Source organism: Tinamus guttatus, unplaced genomic scaffold, assembly GCF_059628265.1.
Source record: "Tinamus guttatus ecotype Peru unplaced genomic scaffold, ASM5962826v1 Tinamus_guttatus_pri_ptg000155l, whole genome shotgun sequence".
NCBI classification, from domain to species: domain Eukaryota; kingdom Metazoa; phylum Chordata; class Aves; order Tinamiformes; family Tinamidae; genus Tinamus; species Tinamus guttatus.
The window spans coordinates 5513624-5532500 of record NW_028288689.1 but is presented as its reverse complement, the minus strand read 5'-3'; the positions used below and the strand labels follow the sequence as shown (position 1 = coordinate 5532500).

At 37.4% G+C, this 18877-nt stretch overlaps 2 protein-coding genes and 1 long non-coding RNA gene across 3 annotated transcripts in view; 2 read left to right on the top strand and 1 right to left on the bottom strand.

The window, feature by feature from the left end:
- The window catches only part of LOC148595048 (uncharacterized), a 19376-nt gene extending 9933 nt beyond the window's left edge, over positions 1-9443 (top strand). The window contains exon 2 of the long non-coding RNA XR_015913266.1: positions 8935-9443. This is a non-coding gene — a long non-coding RNA (uncharacterized LOC148595048). The remainder of the gene's footprint in view (positions 1-8934) is intronic.
- DOCK2 (dedicator of cytokinesis 2) overlaps positions 1-18877 on the bottom strand; it is a gene marked incomplete at its 5' end in the record, with an annotated part of 131679 nt that overhangs the window by 69161 nt on the left and 43641 nt on the right. The window lies entirely within an intron of this gene.
- Positions 9721-17424, top strand: INSYN2B (inhibitory synaptic factor family member 2B). Its single transcript, XM_088522627.1, has 3 exons — positions 9721-11134; positions 13160-13234; positions 17019-17424. The coding sequence occupies exons 1-3, from the start codon at positions 9759-9761 to the stop codon at positions 17203-17205; spliced, it is 1638 nt and encodes a 545-aa protein (XP_088378753.1). The 5' UTR covers positions 9721-9758; the 3' UTR covers positions 17206-17424.

The following is an 18877-nucleotide window of genomic DNA, read 5'->3' as shown; positions in this document are numbered from 1 at the left end:
CCCATCCCAGGGACATGCAGGGAAGGAGAAGGAAGCTGCTCCTCATTCCTGGGACCCCAAGGCAGGGCAGGCCACACCGCGTAGCTCCTCCAGTACCCGGCCTGCAGCTCTCTGCTCAGCGTCACTAGGGACGTGACTGTCCTGTAAAGTCCCTATCACGGGCCTCATGCTACATCCTTCGGTGCCAAAAAGGACAGGCAAAGTTACTTTAACATAATACATATTATGTACCACATACCATTAAACGGCTTACACATACCTGTGCAAGTTCAAGCAAAATGTGAGTTCACACAAGTTACAAGATCAGTTACAAGCTGCCTGCCCAGAGAAATGGCATGTTGCAAAACACCTTCAGCAAGGTTCAGAGCCCTAGGTGTGTTCACAGATGTTAATCTGTCCTGTAAGGAGCACACCAGTCCATGAGGAAAGGGCAGCCTTTCATTTTTTGCGTTGTCTCACCACAGAAACACAAGGTTAAGCCTTGCCTTTCTCAAGGGTGAAAGCCTTATCTGGATTTTTGTGGGTGCTTTCTTTTTTTTTTTTTTTTTTTTTTTAACCAGATTACTGCAGAGCTCTTCTTGGAGGCACCCCAGGACAGAATAGACAGACTTTCTATTTTTGTTAAAAAAATACATGCGCTAAAATATCACTTAATTTTTCTCTGACATTATACTGGCTTCCTCTTAAATATCATATTGATTTTATTATCTTGTTACTTATTTAAGGGACTTCATGGTCTTACTGTGTTTCAACTTCTTAAGATTAGGAAGTTGCAGGGAACTTGCTTTATACTCAGTTCCTAAACACAGAGGATGTCCCATGCCAAAAGATCTAAAGTAACTAAGCACTGGCCCTACCTCAAGATGACTCTGAAATCTGGCAGTAACTTCTGGAAACTGTAGAGTCCCATTTTCTTTACATGAGCATCTAAAAGCTGTTATTAAGAACATTAAGAAACAATTAATTGACATCATTGACAGAAAATCTCTATATTTATCCTTTCAGGCTTGTAACATATGCAAATCTCAGCACACAAGTCATCAGTGTTCAGTCCCAAGATAATGTACAAAAGAAAAAAAAAGAGAAAAAATGAGAAAAAAAAAAAACAGAGAGATAATATTTAAATAAAGTTGGGAAAACAAATCACCCACTTGTTGGTCTTACTCTGGTGGCACCAGATTTGACTTTCATTTGCCTTTCTACTCCTTTGAGGAACAGTTTTCAGCCTCAGATGCATTGCAAAAATGCCATACACGTAGGGTTGATACCTTTGACCAAAGAACGAGCCGCAGAGAAACTTAATGTTCAATGCCTAAGGCTCCTGATTTTGGAAGCAGTGGAAAGCTTAGAGAGGGCTTGTAATACTACAGTACTTTTTATGCTGCCAATAATTTATTGAAATGTTTTTGCAAACCCTCTCCTAGCAGGCAACAACACTTTTAAAAAGTAACTTCTCTCTAGCTGTAGAAAAGGCAGCCAGGCAAAATGATGCCACAATTTATTTTTTAAAGGTAGCTGGCCCAGCATAATAACCTGGATACCTCATAAACACTCAATCATAAAGTATTAAAATATACAGGAGTGAAAAGCCCTATGAAATGACAGATTAAAACCAAAGAATTACAAATAAATTGGTGTACCAGACGGCAAGCACGAATGAGGGAAAACTTTCTTCAAAATGCTTGTGAAACAAACTAAACTAGACCCTTTCTTGAGTACCCTGAGAGGAACGTGGCACAGACCAGAAACAAGTACAGGCAAATGACCTGTCTCAGCCCTTCTGCCTTACTTATCAACATGACCAAGGCTTTTGTGGTGTTAAATCCTTGGTCATGATACCAGGTACTAAGTTCTTAACAAAATCCACTTTGCTGAGGAGCCCAGCATCATGAGGTTGGTGCATCTCGAGGTTAGATGCCTTATAGCAGGACCTGCCAATCAACAGTGGTTTCTCCGGCACTCTTCTCTTCAGTTCCTCTAAGAAAGATATAGTTCTGGTAGCCCGGGAAAAGCAGCATGAAACAATCTACAGAGCCACCCTAGCTATGACCTTACAAACAATAATTTCTTCACTATGTTCTGGAAAAAAAAAAAAAAAAAATTGAAGAGGAGATTTGTCGACTCATCAGGTTGTCCTAACAGATGAAACTCCAGAACGATGGAACTTGAAAAACCTCTCTGCAAGGTTGAAAAGCAGCCACAATCACAACCGATACCATGATTTTTCCTCAGAGGAGTCCCAGCTCATTATATCTTAGCTTAGATTCCTTCTCCACCTGCAGAAGCTTTTCCTCATCAAAAATAGGCAGCTTAAGGGAAATGTCATTCTCTGCATACATCCTGCCAAAGCCAATAAGCATAATTCCAGTCTCTCCAGAGGATCCTGTCAGCCATTTTCATGTAATCCAGTCTCTAAACTGCCATAATTCAATTCCCTCACACTGAAAATGATTTCAGAGTCAAGACTTGGAAAGATTCAGCTGGGTATATTCAGAACTGTACACAAAATACATCTCATGGGGACAACATACACTGCCACATACATATTTTATGTCATGCACTGGCCTAAAAGAAGAGTTAAAAAAAACCCCTTGAGATGCAGATTTTAAATTCCAGCCCTGTTACCACGATGAGAACTGGCACAATCTTCGCACACAGCTTTCAGCAGGAAACTCAGAAGCAATAGGAAAACGTATTTCAGCAAGAATCGGGCCTGATTCCCAATCACTGTCTCCCACTGTGTTCAGAAACTTCGAGACATGAGCAAAAGTAATACACAAATATAAGCAAAAGTAACACTTACCTGCACTGAAGAAACAAACAGGATGGGCAAGTAGAGTACAGGGACAAATACGATATGAGTATTATGAGGAAGATTAATATTCCTAAAATCTAAGGGACTTGAGTTAAAACACACTTCTGATGTCCTTTTCCTCATCTGAACCAAGGTTTTGACTTATCAAGACCCAAAATCTGGATAATAAAAATAAGATATTGCAGGATGCTGGTATCTTGAAATATAACTGACACTCCACTGATAAGCCAGCAAACAGCCCAAAATGGGACTGAAATAGGATAGACAATATGGGACTGGCAGAAGAACAGTCCTAGAAACCAAGGGATATAGGGAAGAAAATTTCTGGAATCACGAGCAACTGATAGCTGAAGGAAGAGCAGAGCTTGAGAGCTTCAGTTAAAATAGGGGATGGTAGGAGTCAACTGCACAGCAGGGGTGCCAAGAGACATTCAGTGCCTGATGCATGTTTCTTTTAGGAGTCTTCTCAACAATGACACAGAGAGGAAGGGGAACAGGCCAACCTGTCACCAGTAGTGTCTAGTGTTCAGAATCTCCTGACACCTAAGCATGTAAGCAAACCTAACATAAAATATTTTCTGTATCTCACTTAGTACTTAGGCATTTAAATCCCATGTAAGTTGTATATTCAGTATTAAGTACTTCATGAAAATATTCTGCATCTTCACAAGCCCATGCTATTCGCTTCCTAGCAGGGCGATCACGAAGAGAGGTTGAAAATTAAGATGCCCTGTGTTCCTCCACTCCAGGAATGCGCGTGGTGCCAGGATAGGCACTGCATACAGCGGGACATGAAAAGCTTCAGGATTTCCAAGTGACTGAGCCAGGTGCTAAAATATCTGAAATGAGACTTATGTCACTACAAAACAGCAGAGCATTCAAAACTGGAGAAAAAATACTAATAAATAACTGAACATCTTTGTGAATTTCCATATTACTTGACAGTTTGAGGTTTTGTAGAGTGTGACCTGTGCAGAACACTATGAGACTCCTATATAATGCACAATTCACTGATTTTTCTATTCTACACTCTGAAAACCCCCTAATAACTTGAGGCTACGATAATACAAATATCTTAATACAAAGATAGCTAAAGCACAAAGGCTACCTTAAATTCAAGGTGAAACTATCAGTATTCATTCTGCAGCCCAGCAAGCTGTAAAAACTCCTTACCAGCCTTACAGAACTTAAATCTTTGCAGAAAATAGGAGCGTGAAATCCACTGGGGTTTCTTACATTATAAAAGTTTAAGTTGTTCATTAAAAGCCATCCTAGAATGACTACCAAGACTGCCATTCCTTAAGCTTCTTTTAAGAAAACACTGGAAAAAGAAAGAATTGGACAATGACTTCTTTCGCCTTGTTTTATTCAGGTTAAGAAGTTTGATCGGGCACAATACCACATGTGCCATAAAACTACTTAATCTGAATATATTAATTTACAGTTACTATAGCTTTGCCAGTTATAATTATTTCTATAACACTCAAATTCATCTGCTGTTCCGTCTTTTGTAGATAGGTCATTTAGAAGTGGCAAAAATCTAGATTGAATTAGGAAATTTAAAGTGCTGATTTCTGAGGAGACAAAGAGGTAAATTATACTAACCATCTGCATGCCAAGAGCCCTCCAGACATATTCTATACTTAGCGATTTTCAAGAGGCTCCTATCAACTTGCTTTTCAAGGAATACCGTGCAAAGTAGTTTGCTATGGTCACTATAATGAAAAATGATTTTTTGCTTTTAGCAGACTAGCAAAACAGAAAATTAAGGAGTTAAATGGAAACTGAATGAGTTAGAAAACAAGTCTAAAGCTTAACCTTTTCCTCAAACTGGAGGTACACCGCAGGGAGAAAGTGCCAGAAAAACCCAGCTCACCTCTGTACCCTTCCAAGGAGTCCCTCTGCTTCTCACCACCTGCTTTTTCCACTTCCTTTTCATTTTCCCATAATCTCTGCTCATCCTTCTCAACTGAGGTCCTCAACCCAGAGCTTCAGTCATGAAAAGTGAAATACAAACAAACAAAAACCTTGCAAGTTTGGATTTTCAAGAAACCCTACAAGGAGGACAAGGCTCTATTACTTTTTTTGTTGACAAGGGGCTTCTGCCCAAGCGACTAAATAACCTGTGATGGCACTTTTAAATATGCAAAAACTCAATCTTGAGCCTGGAGGACTAGTTTCACTGCTGTTTGAAGCAGCCACCTTGGTGCTTTTTTCTTTTCCTGGCAATTCATGCCTTTCTTTCTGGAATACAATTACTTTGGAGATAGAAAAAATACACTGGAGATTTACTATCAATATCAGTAAGCATGTGTGCAATGGAAATATAGACATTAAAAAATCACAATTGGCTTTAACGTTACAAACCAAGCTTAACAGAAATTAACAGTATCTACCAGTCCACGTATGCTTGCTCTAATGGAACAGATGGGTATACAGGACTTGGGCCTAATTTCTTTTGACTTGACAAGGCACTATCACTCCTCCCTCCTCCAACTAATTACTTTTTTGTAAGCACTCACTTACAAGATACCATTCTAATAAAGATAACAAGCCCCATTTTAAGTATGATCCAAGCACAATCATTCTTTTGGCTGCTCCATCCTACCAGTCTCCTACTCCAGTACTGACTTCTTCCACAACTTTTCCTCATGCTCAGGTAATTTATCCCACCATTCATTTCCATTTCTTCTTGCATAGCTCTAATAAGGTAACATGTAAACACAAGTGCCATGCCAATAAGCAGACTACAATGGAATGTTTCTCAGTTACAGCGAATCATTGGTCCTGTCATGAAGAATAACAGCTACTATTGATCCTGGCAAACACTTTTGTGAAGACAGTGAGAGCTGTAATATTTGGAAGTTACCCCAATGAACTAAATGCTTAAAACAGAAGTTGTGAAGTTGGAGTAGCAAAATATGCCCCCTCTCTCTCATCATAACACACACAAAAAAGAGAGGCAAATAGACCACCCTTACATTCTCATACCACTGAAAAGAGAAGCATGAAAAAGGCTCCATATCAGTGCCAGTGTTTAACAACAAACATTGATGATCAAGCACCAAACAGGCCATTTGCTTCAGCAACCAGTGAGTGAACAGACTGGAATGTATCCACTGTGTTAATTAGGCAAAGCACCCGCTGCACAAGGCGCTTCCTGAGGATTAATGAACAGCTGCCCAGGGAAGGGAGGGAGGAGGAGGAAGAGGAGGCGGAGGAAAAGATGGGATAGCCTGAAGCAAGGTCGTGGAACCCTCGTAGGAATTAAACCCCAGTAATTTTTCCCTATCAAAGATACTACTGTTGTTACAACATATAAATGTAAAGCTGACATATGGATTGGCATAATTTAAATGAAGACATTAAAGGCTTTTGCACGAATCATTAGAAGTTTTCATACTTCAATGTGAAATACAAAACAAAGCCTGTAAGTTCCTGTGTCGAGAAAGCAAATGAGATGATGTGTAAAACACTGTAACTGGCAATGTTGCATTCATTTGTAAATCTAGACATGGACACTTTAGTAAAACTCATTAAAATTCACTAGTTAGCTATAATGTACCCCTCCTTGATTCAACAGAAACAACAGCATTAAAACTTTCATTACAAAAAACTGTATCAATTGCTGATCAATATATGCCAAAGTAGCAAAATTGCACAGGATTAAAGTGCAGATTCAGGATATAAGCATCTAGCTCAAGTGCTTCCTGTAGCAATCTCTTAAAATCCTTAAAGGCTTATCTGTATGTACAATATGAACCATTAGATTTGTAAAGTTCCTATTGGAATTTAATTGGGCAAGAGTAACTTTGAAGCAGTCCATCTGCCTGGAGCACAGCAGCTGTGATGGGAGTCTGGGAATGCCATTGCAATATTCTGATAAATTCTCAAACAAAACTGTAAAAAGCCTCCAGTAATTACTGGATGATAAGAGAATTCAGAGCTTGGCACAGAAGCTTTATTTCTATTTGGAGAAACTATTTGACTTGATTATTGTGTATATTCACTTACAGGGAATAAACAGTACAATGATTTGAGCCACCTGATACTAAAACATCATCAAAGTAGAATCTGATGCTAACGTAATTTTTGCTTCCTGTCATCTTCTGCACAATGTCACTGCAGAAGGGAATGTTCCCAAAACTATCAAAAATCATCCAACATGTTCATTTTCTTCTACAACCTGATGATAGAATAATATCACAGTATTATATTGCATAAATTATTCTACACTGCCTGCATGTAACATGAGGCTACATAGGTCTGTTGCTATACTCTATGACAAGATCATCCCCACGACACTCATCACAAGAATTCTTCTAAATTAAATATGGTGAAATCTGCTCAAAGCTTAAATAAAAGGTACAGTCAGGTAACAAAGGCAGTAAGGCTAATGAAGTCACTACTGGAACACTAATCTGAACTAATATCACGGAGAGAATTTATTCTGTCTTAAGAATCACTGTAATCATAAAAGCAAACCATATAGGACTATTCAGAATGCTGTACTTCATAAATTTTACATGAATTCCTCATCCTGTCCCTATTCTCTTCTATAATACCAGCTACTTTAAGATTTAGGACGTTTTACTAGAATATACAGGAATGATATTTTCCTTCAAGAATACCTCATGAACTTTGGATATTTAAGACATAAGATCTGCTACCAGTCAAGCACTCTTCACCGCACATTCTGAATGTTGGGCCAATCTATTCTGGAATGATTGGGGTAGGAAATTCACATTTAAAATCAAAGTCTGTTATACAGATTATATGTGTGGGAAACAACAAAATAACCCTTAGCATCATGGAAATCTGGAATGTGAAAAGTCCTGGAAAAAAGGGTGTATCAAAGGGCTATCAGTCAAAAGTGCGCTATGAACAAAACCATATACAGTACATTCACATACACGTTAAGCCTCAAGAAGCCATTATGAGCACAGTAACCAAAAAGATGCCAAAATAACCTATTAAAGTAACTTCAATATGAAAAAAATGAAACAGCATTACTGTTCATAACATACATGATGACTAATCATACACGAAGCTGTCTACTCAGCGAGAGCAGCTCAAGAGCTAATTTTCATCCTCACTGCCCTTCTATTTTCTTACTGCAGCTTTGGTACGCGGCGTGTTTATTAACATGGTTTTGTTACGTGACTCGCCCATGCCAACATGACCAGCCAGCTCCATTTGGCACACGGGTGGATGCTGCAGGAAAGAAGAAACAACAACGTGCAGCCCTTCAGTAGGCAGAACATTCCCATAAACGCTCCTTGCCTGCACAGCTGCCTAGCTTGACGTAATCATCCATGTGGCCAAACCTACAGAAGATCCATTAGGGTACTCAGCACAGGGAATACATCTGTAATATGCATAAGCAGTGAGAAACTACTTGCACTTTAAGTTTGATTAATATTATCCTTATAGAAGAAATACAGAGAATTTGAAAAGTGGTCACTGCTCATTACATCTTAATCTACAAAAAAAACATTTTTGTGATAAACTAATGCTCATAATTAAAATAGTAAAAGGCTTGAGCAAATATTTCATATCACATAAAAAAGGTATTTCATAAGCGCACAGAACATTCCATATATGCACTAGTCCTTACTAAAATACCATGAAAATTTACATTCCCCTGTTTAAGAGCTTAAATTTGAACACATATAATGGGAAATACTTAAAAGAAAATCATTTTTGAACTTTAACTTGCCCCATAAGAGAACTCACATTTATATATTTAAGTTTTTGCATATTTCAAGCAGCCATAAATAGACTAAGTAGATATTTTCAAATGTAAAACAAGATCTAAGACTTTGGGTCCAGTTCAAGATTTCAGGTTCAGGCCTGCATATAGCATTAATTGGCATAGAGATCACAACAAAGAAAAACATCTATTTTTCTGAAAATATGGAATACGCATTTGGATGCTTTAAGATATTTCATAGAAGAAAATTTTAGATACTTCATAATTACAAGATATTTTTCAGCCTATATAGAAGTGTCTAACCGCTCAAGTAACTGAAGCACTAGAGATAAAGAACTGTTAGAGGGAGAAGGAGAAAAGAGCAGCATTTGGCAATTTATTAATTTACAATTGTTGTCTTTTTCAGGAAACACTATCTGCTATTCTGTGTTTTCTTGTTCTTTGGTTTGGTCCGCTCTTCTGACGCCAAAGTACTTACAGAACTTGCCAAAATGAAACAGTCCTCAGACACTGCTGGCTTTGTATCTGCATAAACTAAATTACCAACTACACATCAATAACTTCTTGCACTGAATTCAGCTGGGTGCTGCATTCTTCCCTTGTCAGAAGTGGCTGCTAAAATAAAAAGATGTCAGAGGAAGAGAAAGCATCTCTAAAGGAAGCACTGCATTTTGGTATTAATGGATATGTACCATCACTAAAACTATGCATCAGGAATAAAAGCACCCCTAAAAATTACCATATCTGCTGTTTATGCAATATGCATATGAGTAGTATGTGACTCGTCTATGATAAAAGAACTTTAACACTAATTGAGAGCTCATTGTCAAATAACAGCCATTAGGAAAGCCATAGACTCAAACTTACATGTAAATTAGTTATTCGTAAGCCTATCAGTCTGGAGCAATCTTGTAATACAAAGATCATGACAGCTTCGCACCATAAAAAAACACTTCTGCGTTCCCTAGCTACAAGAAATCTTTCCTTACATCAGTTATTTCATTTCTTTACCTTAGTGTGTGTGCTTTAATCCACAGTCGTCTGTACTTTCAACTATCATTTTAACAAAACCAAAATTTGAAGGAGCATTCCTTAAGAAGAATTCTCACACATCAGTGAGAATTCTAAGTAATAACAAGAACAAAAGGCTTTCCTTTCTTAATTTGTAGCTAAGGTATTCCTCCATACCTAAGGAAGAATAGCAAGATGCTGTTCAGATGACCTAATGAAATGGGTCGCAGAGAAACACATTACTTCCAGGCTTTAAACTGTGATTCAATGGCCCAGCAAAGCATGAAAATGCGCCCAGTTCTACTGAAAAGGAATAGTCTGGATTCTGCTGATTTTGCGAGGCAGCCGCAGCACCGCAGAAGCAAATCTCAGCAAGTGAGATTCAAGGACGATGGGATAAACACCAAGACAACAGAGATCACTGAAAGGGAGGCTCTTCCGGCCCAAAACACGGCATTCCTGAGGGGCAGCACAGAAATAAATAGGCACCAAGTGTTTTTGCCAAACCTATCTCCATCTTTCCCAAGGACTCAAGAAGGCCTTCAGAACATTGCCATACAAACATCTCCTAGTCTCAGGAAGCACTGCCCCGTTTTTAAGAAGAAAAAGCTGACAATAAGCAAATCTTTAACAGAAATGACAACCGAATCTGAAAATTCCATGCCAGTAAATGGCGATATTTCTGAACAAGATATAATGCTTTCAGACATCTCTTACCTAAGAATAAGTAATCATGTGGAAGATGGATTTCAAAAGAGTGAGGTGGACAGTCAGTTACATCAAACACCACCAACAAAATTGCAATGCAACGGACCTATCCACTCAGACTCTGATGATTTCTCAGTACCAGAGAAGCCAACCGCTTCTATAAAGGTGCCGGAATACATACACCTGAGCTTCCCACAGGACAGCAATGCTTCCACGGACACACTAGACATCACCATGGATTTAAGTAATTCACTGCATTCTTCTACTGCCATAAATCAATCCAAGGACAACAGCACACTGCCATCTAAATCTGAAGAACCACATCCTTGCTTAAGCAATTCCAGTTATTGCAGTGAATGCAGTTCACATCCTGACTCCTGCAAAGCAGACTGTGAGTTACCCGAGGCCAGCAAAGACACAAGCAGCAAGGAAGCTACTCCTCTGCTGCCTCCATCGAACCACAGTTCATCCCCTTGTTTCCCCAGAGACTCTCGGCAGTCTGGAGAGCACCAAGCAGATGCCAACTGCATGACACTAACAAATGACGACCACGCAGTAACGTCACTGACCAGCAGCAATGCATCAAAATCCATTCCTTCGTTTCACACCGAGACGGAGAAAAATTCCACCCAGCCAGATGTTTCAGACTGTAACAACTGCATAGAAGGATTTCATATAACATCTTATCTGCCAAGGAATGAAGTAAAACCTCAAACCAGCAGAGAGATTAGAGAAATTAATCAAATTCATTTGGCGCATGGCGAACTATGTGCCCTCCAAGGCAGGCTGCAGTCTGTAGAGGAATCCTTGCAGTCCAACCAGGAGAAGATTAAAGTCCTTTTGAATGTAATTCAAGATCTGGAAAAAGCCAGAGCTCTGAGTGAAGGGTATGGTGCATTTTAATACTAGAAACCATTTTACTTGGTAATTTATTAGAAGTCTGAAGGAGATGTTAGTGTTCTTTTAACCTCTGCTATTGAAAAGAAAATTATTGAAATATTTAAAGATGAGTTTGCAAAACCATACCTCATGCCCTGTTTCTGATATTCTGCAGAGAAACAAGTATCTATAGCTTGGCATTGATTAACATTGCCTTCACTAAATCCAGTATGAGATACTGTTCAACAACTCCTTTTTATTTAGATTTATGGTGTCAAATACAATGTCAGTAACACACTGTTGGCAGCCTCCTCCTAACTAAAAGCACTATGCAGTGACAACAACAAAACCCAACAGCCTAACGTACTAATGAAATATAATAGATATCAATGGCAGGCAAACTGTCTCTTAATCTCAAGGTCACACATGCACCTAATGGCAAAGCAGCTGAAACGGTTTGCATTAGCAAAACTATGCTCCTGTTGAGTAAATCATTTGTGCCTTTATAAGCAAGCAGTGGCCCAAGTAACCCACTGGTAGACTTTCAGGGCACCACATGGGCGGCTGCATCTCATGACACCATGAGCAACACAGCTGCTTAAGGGGAATGCTTTAAGGACAGGAGACAGCACAGCGGTGAGTCTGCTCTGAGAGGTTCAATGTGGTACTGAAATTTCCCTGGGGGTGGCATTGGGGGCTTAAAAGGGCTTAAAACATGAACACAGAGCACATGATGACTTAATGCTTAAAGAAGCACTGAAAGAGCATGAGAGGAACTTTAGAATGACTGCTTCCTGTGCTGTGCTAAGGGTGCATGATCTGAACTTACTCTCAGCCTGTTCTCATGGTGGCTGCTATCTCGGCTGCAAGAATTATTTATGTAACTGATTTATGCTCTGTAAGTAATACCAATACTATAAACGCAACTTACGCCTCAGTTCCAAAGAATTCACACCTTTGTATGACAAAGCATTTGTCATATAATACATTTTTATGTTCAAAATACACTCTAAATGGCAGAGATGACCTGTACAAAACCCAGCTGGCAGACATGCTCAGATTCTTCAGCACTGTTTGCACTCCCTTTCTGTGGAATTACCACTACAATTTTGCCAAGTTTCACACTGAGATGATGCAGATAAGCGTCATCTAGCTCACTAGCATCATCTACAAACCACCACAGTAAAAATGAACCTTGTAAGTGATTCTGGAGGCAGCATAACAACGTCGGTGAATAAAGACCTCTTTTATTCAAAAACAATCAAAGAAGATCTTTCATCCCAACTTAATTCTTCTAATTCCAGTAAAATTGCTCAATATAAATGTAATGATTGCTTCAGATAAGGCACAGATATTCTAATCCAGATCTCTGCACCATAAAAATGATTTAACTCTAGTTGTTAAACCAGCCTTACAATACTGTGTTTCCCAAGTATAGAACATTTTCAGAAATGACAATTTAATGTCCCATCTTATTAGGTTATTCTTTACAGCTAATTTCATAGTAGGCAGGAATAAATCTGTTCTTCTACTTTATGCCTATTTCAAAATTGCCCTGATGGTACCTACAGAAATATCAAAATTCAAAGCAACTTTTTCTTTTATTGAACAGTCTAGCTCTCTCTACAGTAAAGATTAATAGTAAGAGTAAAAATAATAAGTAATAATAGTAAAAATCTGAATCAAGGAAGTTTGAAAAGCTGAGAGAATGGAAAGAATGATTCATATAATGCACTGGCTACTTAAATACTCCCAAATGTGCTCAAGGAACATTGTGATCAAGTTTTTTTTTTGTATCAAGAGCTCAGGTAAGAGTCAAAAACCAGAATCCCCCAAAACAGGAGGCATAAGGACCATGACAAAATATGAATTGATTCGGGGTTTGATTGTTTTAAAGCTACCTAATCAGAGAATTTGGCAGCTGAGTTTTCAGCAAGGCAGAGCACAAAACTATTTTTTTTTTAAAGAAAATACCCTAGGGATATGTTAATGTATCTATAAACTTAAATTACAAGAACTATTGTCTATTACAGGCGTAACTTCTACCACACTGGTCAAGACCTCAACAACTGCAGCACGTGTCAGAACACGGCGTGCATCATCTACAGGTACCACGGCCCCTCATGCTATTTGATACTGCCTGTATGGCCCTATGAAAAGGTCTGTTACTATAAATCATATCTGAAAAAAGAAAGACTAAACAACGTTTGAAATCATCTTACATAACCACAGAGAGAGCAGTTAGTGCTGGTGCTAGCTGAATGATGCTGCATTTCTGCAAATTCCATGTGGAAGAATTCCCTAGAATTTCTAAATTCTTCAAAAAGAATTTTTGATTCTCTCAAGTTTCTGTGTTAATCTTGACATTAACTTTCTGCTCCTGTTAATCACTGCTCCAAATGGACAATTCATTTTACACATACAAAGACAAAATGTGGCCTAATGTCTTAAGCATAAGGCTGTGACTCCAATCATACATACGGGTTATATCTTGTAAGATAAAACTCTTTGTTTTGTTCTAAAACAGTCTCATAGTTCAAGGAAACTTGCAGAAACAAGGTACAAATGTGAAGATCTTCACTACTGTCTATAATAAATGTACACAATCATTATATAGTAAAAAGTAAAATTGTAAGAATGTCATTTTAAAAAAATAAACACACAACAGCACTCTTTTTCTAACTTCTTCATTTTCTAACCTCTTGATGTTCTTGATAGTTTCTAATCATGGTAGTGCTGGAGGCACTACAATAATTAGCAGAGTGCATAGAACAGAACACAATCTCTGCTCTGAACATTTTCTAATCTTAACAGACAACGCAGAAGATAGCAAGCAAAAACAGGGGCATCATTCTTAGTCATTAATATTCATTCTTGTCGAGATGTAAGCACAAAAGACAATTTTACAATCAAGCTTTCAGAGTATCCAATATTTGAAGCTCATTACAGACTCATTAGACAACGAGTCTGACAAAAATAGTCATGCTCATCTGGTTTTCTAAAAGATACATATAGTTCTTCTACTAACACAGTCTCTCTGTTGTCACTAATCAAGTGTTTCATCTTGTTCTCTCTTTCCTGATCCTAAGTCATCTATGATCCAATACACCAGTACATTGTGTTACTGTCAGTGAAGCACCTTTTGTTATGTACATTTTAAGCAGTCCCTGAACCTGTCAATATACCAATCTCGTGTCAACCCAGGTCTTGATTAAACTGATTGCTAAAGCAGCAGAGAGCCTTTCATTCTTATACTCACAGAAAATTCCAATCAGATACACAGCAGCTATAAGCTTAGCTTTATTAACAACTATTCAAGCAGTGTTATGTGAAATGAGTCGGGACTTTCAATCTAGATCTTATCAGACAAAAGCTTGTATTACAATAAATAAATGGAAACAGCAAAAGAGAACAGTTATCTCAGAATACAAAGGACAAGTATTAAATGGAGACTTAATTGATCTCTTGCCTCTAGAGATGATCTCTCCAACATTAAATTAGAAATGTGGAAAAAGGAAAGCAAAAAGGAACATGAACAGATGTTATCCTTATAGTAGGTATGTTAGAAACAGAACATTTCATTCTCCAGCGCTCCTGATTTGTGATTTCTTAAAAAGCATTAAGTTACAATTTTAACAGTACACTGATAAAAGAGGCGCAGATCAAATCTGTCTTTTTACATCCTTTCCATCTTTCTCCTTCATATAATGATTACAAATCATATATTTAGTTTATTATGTATTATTTCCTGACCAGAGATCTTTCTCAAACTCTTCTATGCATTAGAATTGTTTCTTTCTTTTTGCCAACTGAGTTACTTTATGTCAGTCAAAAATTGGAACCACGGTAATTAGAAAGGGAAATAAACTTCTGGTTAATTTTAACTTTCAGCACAGCATTTATACATTTTTATATATCCATAAATACACACATGCAAAACTAATTAATATAATGTTAATAGAAACATGCATACACTATTTTACACATTACTTTCCCAGGGCCCAAATCAGGAATAGGGTCTCGTTGTGACATCCATTATACAAATATACTTAACAACGATGTCTTATTTCCTTCCAAAGAGTTTTATGGAAAAAGCACACACAGAGAAAACTCCTTCCCCTGCTCTCATCTTCCTGAAAATTCAGCTGGCAAATTCCAATCTCCTGCCTAGAAAAGGTGGATAGAATAAAGGAGCATTTTTATCACGTTAGCTACTGGCTGATTTATAGTGTCACAAATAAGGCAACTTGAACCATTTCAGGATTCTTCCTATTCTGTACTGCAAAATACAATGCCGTACTTTACTTTTCACCATCAAGAATAATTTTCATATTAATGAAAATTTCCTTTTCAATGTAACTGGCTGGAACACTGCCCTGCATTAATATGACAAGTTATTATACCCAAAAAAGTAACTGCCACTTTTATTTACATAAAAGTAACACTCCCCAGACTGCAGGCTGCCATAGCTACTTCCCAGGAAATCTCTAAATCCCCTGCCAGCTTAATTTTTACTAAGATCAGCATGAAGTAAACCATTCAACTTTCTACATGACTTAAATAACCAAGTACAAATCATTTTTCATTAGGCTTTTTCCATAGCACATGAAACAGATTTCATCATTTTTCATCTCATCCTTGACTATAGTTAGACAGCTGCTTCTTTTTCTCATTAGGTTTCTGGTCATCAGTACCTTGGATAAAGGTGAAGCTCATTGTTGATCCTTTCTCAGACTAAATACTCTTCGCAGATAACTCAAATTGCTATATAATAGAGCTCCTTAAAAACAACTATTAAAAAATGCATTATCTTACTTAAACAGAGGGAAAAAAAAAAAAAAGAGAGAGAGAATCATTTATTTGTCCATCCTCTTAACTTTATTAGGGACATGGGCCCTACTAATGTGCTCAAACCAGGTTTAAGGAACAGGTGTAATGGCAGAGACTGGTCATCAAGCAGGTGGAGAAGACTCCGAAAAACATAAATGGAATTAGCAACACAATATAAGAAGTGTAAGCTACATATATATTTTCATTACAAATCTTTTATCTTGTTCATTCATTTCTAAGATTGGCTTGGATGTTCAAGCCACTACATCAAGCAGCAATTGACAAGGAAAAGGAATAGGGGAAAGAAGAAACAGTTGTTTCAGAGAACTCCCTATCTCAACAAAATCCACAAACTCTGAGGGATTTTATTTTGTGGTTAAGCTACTTAGAGTCAAGTTAACACAGGTCAAACTTAACATCTTCCTCAGCTACAAAAGCAGCACATTTGAACCAAATGATTTGAAACTAAATGATGCCCATTCATAAAAGCAAGCACACATTAACCATTAAAAAAGATATACGAAAAGCCTGTCTAAATTGTCAATAAGTCACAATTTGAAGTCACAACAGAATCAGCAGTAGCCACCTGCACATCTCATGTAATATGTCAGCTAAAAATAAGCTACAGAGCATAATGAATATAAATTGCATAGGCTATTTCTTATTATGTTTTAAACTGTTTGTGAAACTGTCACATATACAGAGAGCCAGCACATACACGAGCATAATTTTGTTTTATTAGTTTATGCAAAAAAGAGTGAAAAATTTAAGTACATATGAATTGCTATGCAACTGAAGGAAATGTTATCCAACACTAGAGACTCTGCATTTTTCCCCCCTTAATTACTGTTTCATTTGGAGCCAAAATGGATTTCTTAACTCACATAAATGAAGATAATTCTCCCAGAAAAAAATAAGAGATGAACCCCTTCTTTTCAAGGCAGCACTCTATACTGTCTTGCATTTTAATCAAGTACTTTCTAACAAAGTATGAATTTTTGACATGTTTTTAAAGAACGGATTTCTCACTTACTAACTTAATCTCTTCATTTTTTTCCACAGTGTAGAATATGACTTCAGACAACAAGAAGGAAGATTTCAACAGATTTTGAAAAGGCTGGATCATGCGGAGCAAAGCCTGGCTCCAGCTTCTCCTCAAAAGCTGCCACCAGAACCTCCGGTCTCGGAGAAAAAAGAATTAAGGAGGAAAACAAAAAAGATGAAAAAGAAATGCTTTTGGTGGATTTGACTGCCTTATGGATCATATATGGAAACACAGAGCTTTTACGTTTCAAAAGACACTAGAATACATATGAAGAGATTGAGAGCCCACACCTGCTAGCTATGCTATAATGATACCAAGTAGAAAGCTAAAAACAAAGTTTAATAGAGTATCTGAAAAATTGGAAGAATTGAATTTGCTTAACAAATTATCTTACTGATTAAATATTCAGAGATTGTTTTCCAAAAAAAAAAAAAAAAGTTTTGCTTTGTTTTTCTCATCTTTCTCCAAGAACACTTTCATATGCTTTGTAAGGACTTTTTTCAGACCTCCCGAAAATAATGGCTATTAAATCTCTACTTTAAAAAGCAAGTACAAACAAAGCTAAGAACATCATTCTGTGTTCACTTCCTACTTCTAAGCAACAAGGACTAGAAAATAAAAGAACATCAATGATCACTAGACAAATCACATAACCAAATTCAGGTTCAGGGTGATCTATGGTGCTCAAAAACACAAACTAACAAAAAGTATTTCTCAAAGGAGACAGTGACATGTAATTCACATCCCCAGTGAAATATTTTGTTGCTCTCATCCACTACATAACAAAGCAAAGCAAATATTTCAGATTAAATGTTACCCCTTCATTTCGTTGGTTCATTTTAAAAAGCAATAATTTCAAGGTTTCATTCATTCAGAGAAACTTCTGTAGAAAAACTCTCAGAATTATAAAATATGAGAAGTTGAGCCCCTTCTTAAAGCAGGTGGATAGCACTGCTCAGAGCTGTTTCCAGTAGAGGTTTGAATATATTATATATATATTTTATATATATATACTCTCACACACACACATATATAAATATATATATATATGGATATAAAGTCTTTACAACCTCTGAAAAACTGTTCCAATAACAAGTATTCCAATTTTACAATTAAAAAGTTTTTCCTAATACGAAACATAGTTTCCAGTGTTCTAATGTGTCCACTGCATCTTGTCCGATCCCAGAGCACCTTCAAGAAGTTGGCTCTGCCTTATCTCTATCCTCCCATTAGATATTCAGTTTAGACCTTTCCCAAACCACTTGCTGACTTCTGTCCTCTTAAACCACTTGCCCAATTTGGTCACCCAGGATCACAGTGCATTTAAAACCTGTGTCACTATACCAAAAAAATCCGAAGCCCATTTTTTAGCCTTGAGAAAGAAAATAGCCCAATATAGGTCCACAATGATACAAAATTAGTCCTAAGAATCAGTTTTTAATGAGCTCACTTTATGTGAAAACAAATTATAGTTCAGAGGTCAGGATAGCTTTTTTGTTAACCTTTGAAAGTTCCTTGTGGCACCAGTTGTACTAGGTATTACAGTGTCTAATGAAACCTAATTCCTGCCTAATTAAGTAATTTTGTTCAAGATGAAGTGATTACCATTAATAACGAGGAAAAAATTGCAAAGTGAGTTGGCTTAAAAGGCACAATGTAAAGGCCAAAAAAGCTATTTTAGGTTCCGTGGTACATACTGCAGACCTATTCTTAAAACTGACTCTGGTTAATGAGGTCAAATGGTGTCAGCGTATCCAGCTGCTTAACCTCTAGATCCTCTTTCTAAATTCATATGGTATTAATGGTGTAGCACATTTAAAAATGGTGCACTTTAGTACACTACTACATTCTCCTGATTTGCAGGGTTAATTAGATA